The sequence below is a fragment of the Chelonia mydas genome, chromosome 3 (assembly GCF_015237465.2).
Source record: "Chelonia mydas isolate rCheMyd1 chromosome 3, rCheMyd1.pri.v2, whole genome shotgun sequence".
Taxonomy (NCBI): domain Eukaryota; kingdom Metazoa; phylum Chordata; order Testudines; family Cheloniidae; genus Chelonia; species Chelonia mydas.
In genome coordinates this window covers 86,685,778-86,698,388 of record NC_057851.1, presented here as the reverse complement: position 1 = coordinate 86,698,388, position 12,611 = coordinate 86,685,778, and the positions used below count along the sequence as shown (strand labels likewise).

Below are 12,611 nucleotides of genomic sequence, written 5' to 3'. Positions count from 1 at the left end.
AAACCAGCCAAACAGAGAAGACTTTGCTTTTACCCCACTGGCTAACCATAAATTACACAAACAATTTCCTTAGACACTCCAGTTTCCCAGTATCACCACCAGTGCCACTTGTTATGGGGACAAATGGTTATGAAAACCAATACCCCAGTCAAAGAAAAAGGTTCTCTCAATACCAAAGGACCAAGCCCCAGACCCAGGTTAGATCTTACCCAGAAATTACACTGTTGCCAATCCTTTAGAATCTAAAATCTAAAGGTTTATTCATAAAAGGAAAAAGATAGAAATGAGAGCTAGAATTGGTTAAATGCTTGCGCTCCTGGTTCTGGTGGTGTACTAGAGTCGACAGGAGAGCGCTCAGTGGTTGATTCATCACGTCTATACTCAAAAAAAAAAATTGTACTGTACTGTACTTAAATTTGGGATCCATGGCTGTGACCGCATTGTATCCAAATTCACATTATATAGACACACGTTCTAGCGAGGGTGTGTTGTACAGGTTTTTTTGTACTAAAACGTACAAAAATATAATGCCGTTTGGATTCCCATCCCTGCTGCATTAATGGATTCCCTTTAAGACAAACTTTTGTACTTCATTTATAAAGTAGAATGAGACATAGTTTTGAAGAGATTATGTGATTATGGCAGATAATTACATGATATTACAAATAAAATTAGCATCAAAGCTGTTTCAAATAAGGCTATTTTCTTTCCCAGGGACTGTGTGGACTCAGAATATTTTGAGCTTGATTTATCATCAAGCTTGAAGGCCATCGAGATGGAACAGAAAATATGGAAACAAAATGCAGAGTCCCATGGCTGTAGTATAACGTAACTAATATCCATTATGACCATCCTCCATCACCTTGTCTCTTTGCTTTACTATTTAGTTCCAAGAGATCTGAGGAACAAGAGAGCAAAAGTAGGTGAAACTATTTTTACCATTTAATTAACATTACCAAGGAAAACTTGTAGCTTTCACCAATAAATCCTCTGAGCCTGTCTGTCTGTCCTCCCCCCAACCACACTTCCAAAAGCAAATCTCCCCTGCATGGGGATGGAGCTCACTTCCTCCAAAGCTGCATTCCATGTCCTTAAACCCAGCCAAAGGGGGGAAAACAATCTCAATCAAGACCTTAGGACTTCAGTGTCCAGTTTCAGTGGAGATCCCATTTTTCATGGGACTGCTGTGCGTGGCCTCTGGGCCAAGAACGGAGCTGCTTCATCCTCATCATGACAGCTCACCCTAAAAGGGGCATTATTGATGGGTTAGGATCATTACAGTTTGCATGTTATATTGTAAATTACAGTGGTTTTGTTGTTGTGGTGTCTGTAGCTATGTAACTGTAAGCTCTAATGCTATCCATGTTTTATGTCTCCTGCATCTTTAAACGTCGGGAAACTTCTTGCTAATGATAGGGGGCAGAACTGTGCCAGATGCAGCTCAAGAGGAAGGATCTCCCAGGGCCGGGGATTCACACTAAGCTCTCTCTCATGGAGATGGCTGCCCTGCCCTCCTGTGTTGCTTTCTTTAATCTAAACAGAGAGTCATTCACACTGAAGGTGTGTGTTACTGGCCTGCTGTAATTGTAGAGAAAGTGTGAGAACTGCCTTGTGGGAGCGATGCCAATCTCTTACGCTGCTACCTGGATCTCCCATGAAAGGTGGCATGGGCCGTGCACCCACTTCCCCATGAGACTCCCTTCACAGTCACCCTTGCAGCTTCCTTCTCTCTGTTGCAGTAACACCTATAATAAGATGAGCAGATGCACGGTGCAGAGCTTGCACCACATGAGTTCCATCAGTGCAACCTCTCAATCCATAGGAACCTTCCTCCTGATTGGCTTTCTAGCTCAGCCCCGTTTCCCATGCAGAAAGACTCCTTAAAGTTACAGGGACGGTAAAAGTAAATGGAACAACATCATCTCCTAAGCTGCACAGAGCACAATTTAAACTACAGACATCTGGAAATCTTGTATTGCTTATGTATATTTTACAGGGCTCATGTAGGTTTTCACAATTTTAAGACCATGTTGATGGTGCAGGGAGTTTTTCTCTTCATGGCTTCTGGCTGGCTGTTCTTACTGTGCACCACCATATGGCTCAGCTGTCTGTGTGGTTTTCCAGAAATTCTCAGCTCCAAATTGTTGGAGAAATTGGTTGTGCTGTTCAGCAATGCATTTTAGCATTACTTATTAAACATTGTATCCATTACAATTCTCTAAAAATATCTCCAGCTGCAATCTTTTTTGAAAGAGCAAGAAATTCATGCTTACTAGGATTCAAGTTTAAGGATATGTTTTTCACTGAAATACTTTACCAATATACCAGACACAATGCACACAAATAAATATCTGTTGCTGACTTAACAGTGTTTGTATTTCAAAGGAACTTAAAATCATATCAATTTATTCAAGTTTAAATTCTTTTCAGATAAATTCTTTTCAGCACCTGCAACTGCACTCCCTGTTAATTTCTGTGCTGTTTTTTGTCACATTTTCCATGATTTTTAAATGGTTTTGCTCCTCTCTTGCTGTGTGAAAGACCCATATAAATAACTGGAAATAACTTGAAGATCTGATCCTAAGTACATTTACTCATGTGCTTAACCTTACAATACTGAGTAATCTCCTTGAGTTCAATGGTATTATCATATGTAGACAGTTATGCATGTGCATGGGGGTCTTTCGAATTAAGGAATCGCAATAATGCCACTGAATGTACAGAAAATGCTGGCAAAGACACAAAAAGAATCCCATTCATTTAAATCAGGATAAACTACTTACTAAAGTACTTATTCTAGCCCTTTTCAGATATAATGATTTTAATGTTACTTGCAGCAATAGCAATTTTATAAAACCACCGATTTGTAGGTTAATTGTGACCCTTTAATATACCTGAGACTGTCACACTTTTTAGCTTGCACATTATTTATGTAGCCAGAAACCCAAATGACATTGAGGTTTCCTATTTTCATTTTTCCAGCCTTTCGCTCAAACTTGAGACAATACCAGATTTTAATATTTTTCTGGAGAGGTTTTTAGCTGGGAAAGGTGAGGTTTCATTTACTGCTAAAAGGCTAAGCCCTGATCACTGACCACAGCCTGAGTAAACTATCTGAGTGGGTAAATTACTTAGATGGTGGAGCTGCTCAAAATCCTGGCCCCCACCTCACAACCTGGGGTCTAAGGTTGCAATAAATGCAGTATCATTCACAGCTCACAATAGAGATTTTGTGCAAAGGTAGTCCAGGGGGGCTGTATAAGCACATGCATTGCACCAATAAAGTGCAAGTTGCCTCGTGTATCTCAACTGGGTGTTCATTCTGAAACCTAACAATGAAGATTTCAACACACTTCAGCTCCACTTAGGCGCTCAGATAACACATGGAAGGAGATGAGGATGAGCGCTATACAGAGAACACAGAGTAGTTTTCGACAATTAATTTTCTGGTTTAGTAATTTTCCACAATTATTATGCCTATCCCGCAATCCCAAACCACTACTTCTACCTTCCAAAGAGCCAAAAGACTCAGCTGTAACCTATCTAGCTCCGGAGTTCTCTCTTAATATCTCTGACAATGCAACATTCTCACTAAGGCAGCTTATGGAACACTGAAAATTTCAGTACATAGTAAAATATATTCTACACATTCTTCTATTATGGGAATTAGTGTGACTATCTGATCTGAGTAGGAGCTTTTGGGCCTGAATCCAGCCTCTTCTGCCCCAAGCTTTGAATCCACTGCCTCTTTTGTCCTGTTTAGAATCACACTACAGATGATTTTCCCTACAACAGAGAGTAGTGTGACTCCTCTCCAGTTATTGCCGTCAGTGAGATCACCCTTTTTAGTTACTCTGCCAACGACTCCATGTTTTCACTTGCCAGGAAGGGTCTCTTCTCCCCAGAACTTGGAACAGTTCTGTCAGTTTTATTAGGGTAGTAGGGTCCAGTTCTTTTCGCTTTTCTACTGTGATTTGATCATCTCCTGCCATTTTGTTGTTTTTCAGCTTCTTAATTGCAGCCTGTATTGCTGACATCTCTGTTGCATCAGTGTTAATGCCAAGTAGTTTAGGTTCACATGTTTCATCAATATCTGGGGCTGAGTCTGTTGACGACTTGTCTGACATGCTCTGCCCACGTGTCTTCCTGTTACACCTCAGTTGTAAGCCTTTTTTCATCTTGGCTTTTTATTGGCCCATTTCCTGTTTTGAAATGTCCACACTTCTCACTGCTTTGTCTGCTTTCTTGTACTTTCCCTTTGCTTCTTCTAATATTTCATTTGTCTTAGCATTCAGGAGTTTTCCTTTCAGTGCTTTTCTTTCCTTGTTGAGATGCTAGGTCTCTTGGCTTATTCAGTCCTTGCTCTGTGTGTGTGCTGATACCAGGCTGTGACTGCTGCAGCTTGAATCACGTTGTCTCAGAGCACTGTGCATTTTTCTTCAGGTCCAATCTCTAGCTCACCTTCCTCTGCCTCTGTCAGCACCCCAAATCTGTTCCATAGTTCATGCTGGAATTTCTCAGAGCACACTTTTGTTTTCAGTTTTAGATTATTAATTTCTTTAATTAGAAGAATTAATCTGCGTTCTGTTTAAAGTTGGTCTTTCTCAGTTTTAATTTCAGTTTGGCAATGCAAAGATTTTGGTTGCTCCTGTCATCTATGGCATGATCTGCCCTTGCATCTTGGACAGATGACCTGAATCTTGAACTGATTCAGATGCAATTGATTTCTTTTTTTGTTTTGCCATCTGTCAAATCCCATGGTTCTTTGTGTATGTCTCTAGAAGGGAACAGGATGCTTGCAGGAACTAAGTCAGACACCAAGCACAATTCAGTGAATTCCAGATTTCCTTCATCATTGATATAATTGACTTAGAAAAGGTATTTGACAGCCTGCATGGGTGTGCATTGCGGAATATTCTTCAGTCCTGTGAAATTCAAGCTAAACCCATCAACAGCATACTGGCCATGTATAGAGATGCAAGGTTGCTCTATCAGAGTGAACAAACTGACAAGAGAGTGGTTCATTGTGGACACTTATGTGAAACAGGGACACACTTTATTTTTGCTCGTTTGGCATTGCCATAGACAGGATAATGAAGAAGTGTGTTAGTAACACAAAAACTGGAACCCAGATGGTAAAAGCCTAGAAGACCTGGACTGAGACACTACTGAGCAATTCCCTGGAAAAGCTACAAAGAAAGAAAGACAACCTGGCAAAATCTGCAGGTCAAACAGGGCTCAGAATCAGTTACTGACATCCTTGAAACTCAGACGTCAAGTGGTAATGTCATATTAGAAGGCAAAAACATCAAGAAAGTGGAATAATTCATCTATCTGGGAAGTGCTATTCTAGCCAACAGGAACATCAAGAATAATGTGACATCAAGGTTAGGAAAAGCATCCACCTTGTTCACTAAACTCAACAGCACATGGACATCACAGATATACAGTACCAAAGCAAAACTGAGAATTTTCAACTCAAACTTCTCTGTGCTAACATATGGCTTTGATAGCTAAATATCTACAAAATGTTAAACAGAAAATCAGACGCCTTCGAAAATAGGTGCCTACAAAGATTCTGGACATTGGTGATGACCTCTCTCCATCCAATAAATATATCCAAGGAATCACCAGCCAGCAGCTTATTTCCAGCAGAATATTGGACATATATAGGACCTGCACTTCACATGCCAACACACAGAGTCCCACATGAAGCTGTCAAGTGGAAACCAACTGGGTTAGGAAATGAGGGAGCCCAAGAGACCCTAAAAAGAACCCTTCATAGGGAGGTCACAATAGTTTATCATAACACCATTGAGTGGATGGAAGTAGTATCAAATGACAGAGAGGAATGGAAGAGATTAGTTTCACCCTGGGCATCAACACTGACATGATTATTTTGCCCCTGTATTTGGTACTGGTGTGACCACTGCTGGAATACCGTGTCCAGTTCTGGTGCGCACAATTGAAGAAGGAAGCAGATAAATTGGAGAGGGCTCAGAGAAGAGCCATGAGAATGATTAAAGGATTCGAAAATGTGCCTTATAGCAATAGACTCAAGGAGCTCAATCTGTTTGTTTATTTTAACAAAGCAAAATTTAAGGGATGACTTGATTAGAGTCTGCAAGAACCTACATCAGGAACAATCTAGCAGAGAAAGGTATAATATAATTCAGTGGCTGGCCGTTGAAGCTAGACAAATTTAGACGGGAAATAAGTCATAAATGTTTAACTGTGAGAGTAATTAACCACTGTAACAATTTACCACGGCTCATGGTAGATTCTCGATCAATGACAATTTTTAAATCAAGATTGGATGTTATTCCAAAAGATATGTTTATGAGTTATTGGGGGAAGTTTAATGGCCCGCGTTATACAGGAAGTCAGACTAGATGACCACAATGGTCCCTTCTGGCCAGAGAATCTATTAATCTAGGAATCTATCAATTTAATTCTAGGTTTGTGATCACTTATCCATCAAAAGCAATGGAAAATATTATCTATGGCTAAATAATCCTGGACAAAAAAGTGCAAATATGTTGTGCTGGGTGCAAGTACCATGCTATGGTGCCAGTGGATTCTAGAGGTAACAGTGCAATGTGTATTCGTTATCATGTAATGGTCTGTCTGTTTGTGGAAAAAAACAAAACTTGTCCTCAGATCCCTAGATGAGAAGCTGGACTTGGCCTGTCCTTTATCTCATGTTTAAGGTGAAAGATAATCCAGAATAAGGCTGTGAATAAAAACAGGAACTGGAATAACCTCTCTGTGAGCCCAAATATCCCCCCAACAGCAGAGGGAAGAGAAGCTGAAAAAAGGAAGTCTGCTCCATCGATTCTGCAGCCGTGCTTGGGAGATTATTAGGATGCAAAAATGTCAATAATTGAACAGTTTTTCTGTTTGAGATCATTAACGTTTATTTCTATAATTTTTCTCCTTCATAAATATTGGCTGTCTCCTGGTTCGATCACATCAGAGGCTGGTACACCCACAGGGATGACTTCAATATTCTCTTCCTCACCTATGAGGAGATGAAGAAGGTGAGACCAGTCAATCACTTTATATCTGAAAGGTTTCAGAGTGGTAGCCGTGTTAGTCTGTATCACCAAAAAGAGAGAGGAGCAGTTGTGGCACCTCTGAGACTAACAAATGTATTTGGGCATAAGCTTTCCTGGGCTAAAATCCATTTCATCAGATGCATGCATTGGAAAATACAGTACGAACATATATATACAGAGAACATTTTTTCATGTTCTCTGTATGTGTGTGTGTGTGTGTATATATATATATATATATATATATCTTCCTACTGAAAATCTGAAAATTCTTAGGAAAGCAGCTAAATGAAAAAGAGCTGGACACTGTTGTGGAAAATGCTACATTTGATAAAATGAAAACTGATCCCGGGGCAAACTATGAGTCCATGGAAGGTAACCTCCTGGAACGAGGCAAAGGACATTTTCTTTGCAAAGCTAAGGCAGAAGCAACCAAATCTAATTTAATCCTGCAGATCCTGGCACAGGACGTGTTGAAGCTCGCTGCCGAGACTTCCAATCACAACTTTCTGTCCCCAGGAAACACTTGGCTTCAGGAAACTAAAACTGCTGAGTGAGGGTGTATCGCTGTGTGACAATGCATCAGGCACCATTTCTCACAGATTAAAAGAGAGCTGCACTCCTTTGCTCAATGCAATGTCTTAAATGTTTGCTGAGCAAAGTAGTGCAGCTGTCTTTTGATCTGTGAGAAAAGTTTGTCAATATATTTTAAAAATGAAAATGTTCAATAAGCTCTTGTGGAGGGTAACACTCATTTTGTGCCACTTGTAAAAGGGAAGGGTCATCTTCAAGAAATTAAAAAGTGAACATTCGAGAACACTGAAAGCATTTCTGTCTAGTGTTTCTGGGAAACTTCACACATGGTGAGCATCGGAACTGATTTTGTCTCTACAGCTTTCAGGGGTTATTTAGAGTATGAAATTAGCCAAAGAAATATAATCTAAGAGCCCCTTTGCAAACAGGGGCCGCTAACAAGGAGTTTCGAGAGGTAGTTTGGAAGGGGAGTGGGAAGGGGGCAAGGTACACTTGCCATTCTTTAAAACCTTTACACTAAACTATAATATAAATTTCTTGATTTAAACAAAACCCTGTCATTAACCTAGGTAACAGTGTATTCAGGGAAGCAGGCGGAGCGGAGATGAGTGAAGGTGGGGGAGAGCGCAGGAAATAGCGGGGGGGGGGGGGGGGGTAGAGGAACCGCTCCCCTCCCCAGCTCACCTCCGCCCCACCACAGCCGCCTCCCCCGAGCATGCCACCGCTCAGCTTCTCTTCCCTCCCTCTCAGGCTTGCCATGCAAAACAGCTGTTTTGCGTGCAGCAAGCCTGAGAGGGACTGGGGAGAAGCGGAGCGGTGGCGGAGCACTCAGGGGAGCAGGCGGAGGCGGAAGCGAGCTGGAGCGGCAGGGGCACATTTCTAGGGGCGGCATGGCCGGCGCCGGAACGCCGCCCCTAGATATGTGCCGCCTTAAGCACCTGCTTGTTTTGCTGGTGCCTAGAGGTGGCCCTGTTTGGAGGCCAGGGTGGCGGAACTGGAGGAGCTAAGGGAGGCAGAGAGGTTTGTTGGTGAGGCTTCCGGAACACTGTAGATTTGTCCCACCTCTGGTCAGACAGCCCCTGCACTGTTAAGGAGGATGAAAGGCCCAGAGAAGGAGAGCAGTCAATGGGAACAGAGGGAAACCTTCCCATAGTTGGGACCCTCCTTCCAGATGATGTTGGGGTATCCTCTCGCACTGAGGTTATCTCTCCGGGGGAGGGAACTCCAGTCATTAGGAAAAGGCAGGTGTTAGTAATGGGAGATTTGATCATTAGAAACATAGATAGCTGGGTTTGTGATGACTGGGAGAACCGTATGGCTACTTGCCTGCCTGGTGCGAGGTGAGGCACACGGAGCCTCTGGCATAACTGAGGGAGTGGGGTGGGGGTCATCCCTGACAAAGGGGATAGGAGAATGGGACACTGTGAGTAGGGGAGAAGGAAGGGATGCAAGGCAGCCCTGGCCCAGAGATACAAAGTTTGTGCCACTTCAGTGTTTAGATATAATGATATCAACAGGCCTCACCTTCTTCATCTCCTCATAAGTAAGAAAGAGAATATTGTAATCAGCTCTGTGGGCATACCAGCCTCTGATGTGATCAAACCAGGAGCTAGCAAGTACTTACAAGGGGGAAAAATAATTGAATGTTAATGATCTTTGAGAGCAAAATAATTCAATCATCAACACTTTAGCACCCTACTGTCAGAAGAAGGGCTGAGAATGACTGTTCAAGTCCCTCCTTTAAACACTAGTGGAAAACTTCAACAGGAAAGATTGAGGAAATTGTCTCACTCCTGAAGACCCCATAACCCAGTGGTTAGGACATGTGTGAAAGCAGAAATTTCAGCCAGGGTATCCCACATCCTCTAAGTGCTCTAACTCCTGCGTGATAGAGTAAAAAGGGGCACCACCTCTACTGGCTGTGTTGTCATGTGGGTCCTGACGTGGTAGATGGTCTATAAGGTGGCCTCTGAGCACACCTACTGGATACAGTTACATGGGCAAGATAGACAGGGGACCGCCTACTTTGTGAATCCTGCCACGTGAGCAAAGAACCAAGCTGCTCAGATGTGTCAGGACTGAGATATCTGTGCACATGCCCAATGGAGGCTCCTAGGGGACTTTGCCAGGGAAAACTTAGGCATCTAGGGAATTTAGGCACCTACAGAGTTAATGGCAGCTGAATGGGGCTTGTGAGAATCTACATTTTGTGTTTAGGCCCCTAAAATGGCAGTTAGACCCCCAAGACCCCCTTGTGGCTTACACCTGACTTGGGTTTTACAGACAGTCAGACAGTTACATAGCCAACAAGTTGTGCTTTTACCTTTAGACTTCACTGGCCTCATACAATGGTACTTTACCCAGTACAACATATTTATGCTTTGGATCAGGAATCAGCAACCTTTGGCATGTGGCCCGCCAGGGTTAGCCCCCTGGTGGGCCGGGCCAGTTTGTTTACCTGCCGCATACTCACGTTCAGCCGATCACAGCTCCCACTGGCCACGGTTCACCACTCCAGGCCAATGGGGGCTGCAGGAAGTGGCGGCCAGCACATCTCTCGGCCCCGTGCAGCTTCCTGCAGCCCTCACTGGCCTGGAGCGACAACTGTGGTCAGTGGGAGCTGTGATCGGCTGAACCTGTGGACGCAGCAGGTAAACAAACTGGCCCGGCCCACCAGGGGGCTTACCCTGGTGGGCCACGTGCCAAAGGTTGCCAATCCCTGCTCTGGATAGTTTACTTTTGGATAATAATTTCTATTATATTTTTTGTGAGCTGCCTAGAACTAAATGCCACTGTATTATCCAAAATCCTGTGTCCTTTGTGGCAACCTGGCTTAAAGTCCAAAGTGAGGATCTTCATGGTTTCTTCAGCTCTCCAGTGTGGCAAACTGGAGAGTCTGCAGCAACTTCAGCAAAAAATGGAAGATTTTTTTTTATTGAATTAAATATGAACAAGTGTGCCCTATTCCCGGTTTTATTAATAAACAAGTTATTTTACTGTGAACTTAAATTGTCATAGAGTCAGGGACTTTAAGGTCAGAAGGGACCATTATGATCATCTAGGCTGACCTTCTGCACAACGCAGGCCACAGAATCTCACCCACCCACTCCTGTAATAAACTCCTAACCTACGTGTGAGCTACTGAAGTCCTCAAATCATGGTTTAAGGACTTCAAGGTGCAGAGAATCCTCCAGCAAGTGACCTGTGTCCCACGCTGCAGAGGAAGGTGAAAACCCCCCAGGGTCTCTTCCAACTTGCCCTGGAGGAAAGTTCCTTCCCGATCCCAAATATGGTGATCAGCTAAACCCTGAGCTTGTGGGCAACACTCAGCAGCCAGACACCTAGGAAAGAATTCTCTATAGTAACTCAGATCCCACCCCATCTAACATCCCATCACAGGCCATTGGGCATATTTACCGCTAATAGTCAAAGATCAATTTATTGCCAAAAATTAGGCTATCCCATCATACTATCCCCTCCACAAACTTATCAAGCTTAGTCTTGAAGCCAGATATGTCTTTTGCCCCCACTGGTCCCCTTGGAAGGCTGCTCCAGAACTTCACTCCTCTGATGGTTAGAAACCTTCGTCTAATTTCAAGTCTAAACTTCCTGATGGCCAGTTTATATCCATTTGTTCTTGTGTCCACATTGGTACTGGGCTTAAATAATTCCTCTCCCTCCCTGGTATTTATCCCTCTGATATACTTATAGAGAGGCTATATTAGCTGCATTAGAGAGAACATTGCATTGTAAGAAATAATTAAGGGAGAATTCAGGAGCTGGACAGGTGACAGCTGAGTCTTTTTGGCTTTTGGGAGGGTGTGGTGGTAGTTTGGCATTGTGGACTAAGCACAGTAGTCGGACATTTCTACTAAAGTGATCAGCATCTTACTACTTCTGTTTTCTTTGGACAGTGCTTATTAGCATCTGCTCATCTCAGTTATTTCAGCACTTAATTGTCAAAATGTATTTAAATATTCATTAATAGGTTTCAGAGTGAATACCTAATTGAGATAAATTAAATCAGGCAACATGCACTTTATTGGTGCACAGTTCCTCTGGAATGATTTTGCACACTGAATTTCTCTAGTGAGCTGTGGATCCTACTGCAGTCACTCCAGCCTTAGAACTGCCCTTCCACCCGAGCCCCACGCCCATCTAAGGGGGAGACTTCTGACCAGCACCACATTCTGTATAATTTACTGACATGGATAGTTTATTCAGGCTGTGCTCAGTGAACAGGGTTTGGCTTTTTAGCAGTAAATGAAACCTTACCTTTCCCATCTAAAAACCTCTCCAGAAAAATATGAAAATCTGGTATTGTCTCAAATATGAATGCATGCTTGCTAAAACGAAAATAGGAAACCGCAACATCCGTAGGATTTCTGGCTACATGAATAACCTGCAAGATAAAAAAAGACTGACGTGCTCTCAGGCTCTAAGTGGTAGGACCCTTCTTCCCAGTGTCACCCTCGCCCTGTCGGGGTTATGATCCGAGCCTGGCCTGCAGAGCCCCTTGGCTGAGGCGTCTCCCTGTGCTGGGCCCACTGCCCAGGGTCCCCCTCGGTCTCCCCAACTGCTCACCGCACCCAGCTCTGGACTGCTCCAGCCCCAGCTCCACCACTCTGTTTCAGCGCTGCTGCTGCTGCTTTTCTGCCTCCAGCTCCCTGGGCTGCTTCTCTGGCCCCTCTGACTCTGGTTGCTGCAGCTCTGCTCCCGGGACAGGTCTGCTCTGCAGGCTGCTTCTGTGACTCTGCTCCCAGCACTGACCTGCTTCGTGGGCTGCTTTTCTGGCCCCTCTGGCTCTGGTTGCTGCAGCTCTGCTCCCAGGGCAAGTCTGCTCTCTCTGGGCTGTGCCTCTGGCTTTGGGGCTGCAGCTCTGCTCCCACGACAGGGGCTGCTCTGTTTCCGGCACAGCTCTGCTCCCCAGCTAAACTCAGGCCCCGGCTTTCTCCTTAGCTCGGCCCCACCCTGTCTGACCCAGGCAATTCCAGCTCACAGGGAGGACAGGACCTCCCTGGC

General features: G+C 43.8%; 1 protein-coding gene and 1 pseudogene across 1 annotated transcript in view; one reads left to right on the top strand and one right to left on the bottom strand.

Annotated features, from left to right (window-relative positions):
• Positions 1-638: 638 nt before the first annotated feature.
• LOC102934827 lies at positions 639-7,612 on the top strand (annotated as a pseudogene).
• A 1,465-nt stretch (positions 7,613-9,077) lies between these two features.
• LOC114018723 (amine sulfotransferase) overlaps positions 9,078-12,611 on the bottom strand; it is a 30,700-nt gene continuing 27,166 nt past the window's right edge. The window contains exons 4-5 of the mRNA XM_043543137.1: positions 11,865-11,991; positions 9,078-9,208 (exon numbers count right to left, since the gene is read on the bottom strand). Coding sequence (XP_043399072.1) covers positions 9,078-9,208; positions 11,865-11,991 — 258 coding nt within the window. The remainder of the gene's footprint in view (positions 9,209-11,864; positions 11,992-12,611) is intronic.